The 430-nt window shown below is 36.7% G+C and overlaps 1 protein-coding gene across 1 annotated transcript in view; it reads right to left on the reverse strand.

Annotated features, from left to right (window-relative positions):
- Positions 1-257: 257 nt before the first annotated feature.
- Positions 258-430, reverse strand: part of LOC135093590 (putative uncharacterized protein DDB_G0271982) — a 60,944-nt gene continuing 60,771 nt past the window's right edge. The window contains exon 5 of the mRNA XM_063992983.1: positions 258-430. This exon is cut by the window's right edge and continues 223 nt beyond it. Within this exon, the coding sequence (XP_063849053.1) occupies positions 258-430 (173 nt within the window).

Genomic DNA, 430 nt, shown 5'->3' on the forward strand with positions numbered 1-430 from the left:
AATACACCCAATTTCTTAAAGAAATCCCTATCAACTTTAAAAGAAAATCAACATTTTTAAAGAAAGATCCTATTTTTTAAGAACTCTAACAATTTTTTCAAGACACGAACATTTAAAAAAAGAAGCACCAACAATTTTCAAAGAAATAGCTTTTATTTTAGATAGTCTATTTTTTTCTTTTTTTAATACAATAAGATTTTAAATTTTAACATTTTCAAGACACCACTTTTTGTTTTCGTTAACTATATATAAAGTTTTTAAATGCGGTTATAGAACATTTCCATGCTCCTGGCGAGCCACGCGCTGCCGCCGCCCCGCCGCCGCGCCGCCGTGGTGATGACGGTGCTGCGCTGCCGGTGATGTGTTGACGGTGACTGTGTTGTGTTGAGAGTGACGATGTTGTGTTGAGGGTGACTGTGTTGTGTTGAGT

The sequence above is a fragment of the Scylla paramamosain genome, chromosome 43 (assembly GCF_035594125.1).
Source record: "Scylla paramamosain isolate STU-SP2022 chromosome 43, ASM3559412v1, whole genome shotgun sequence".
Classification (NCBI taxonomy): domain Eukaryota; kingdom Metazoa; phylum Arthropoda; class Malacostraca; order Decapoda; family Portunidae; genus Scylla; species Scylla paramamosain.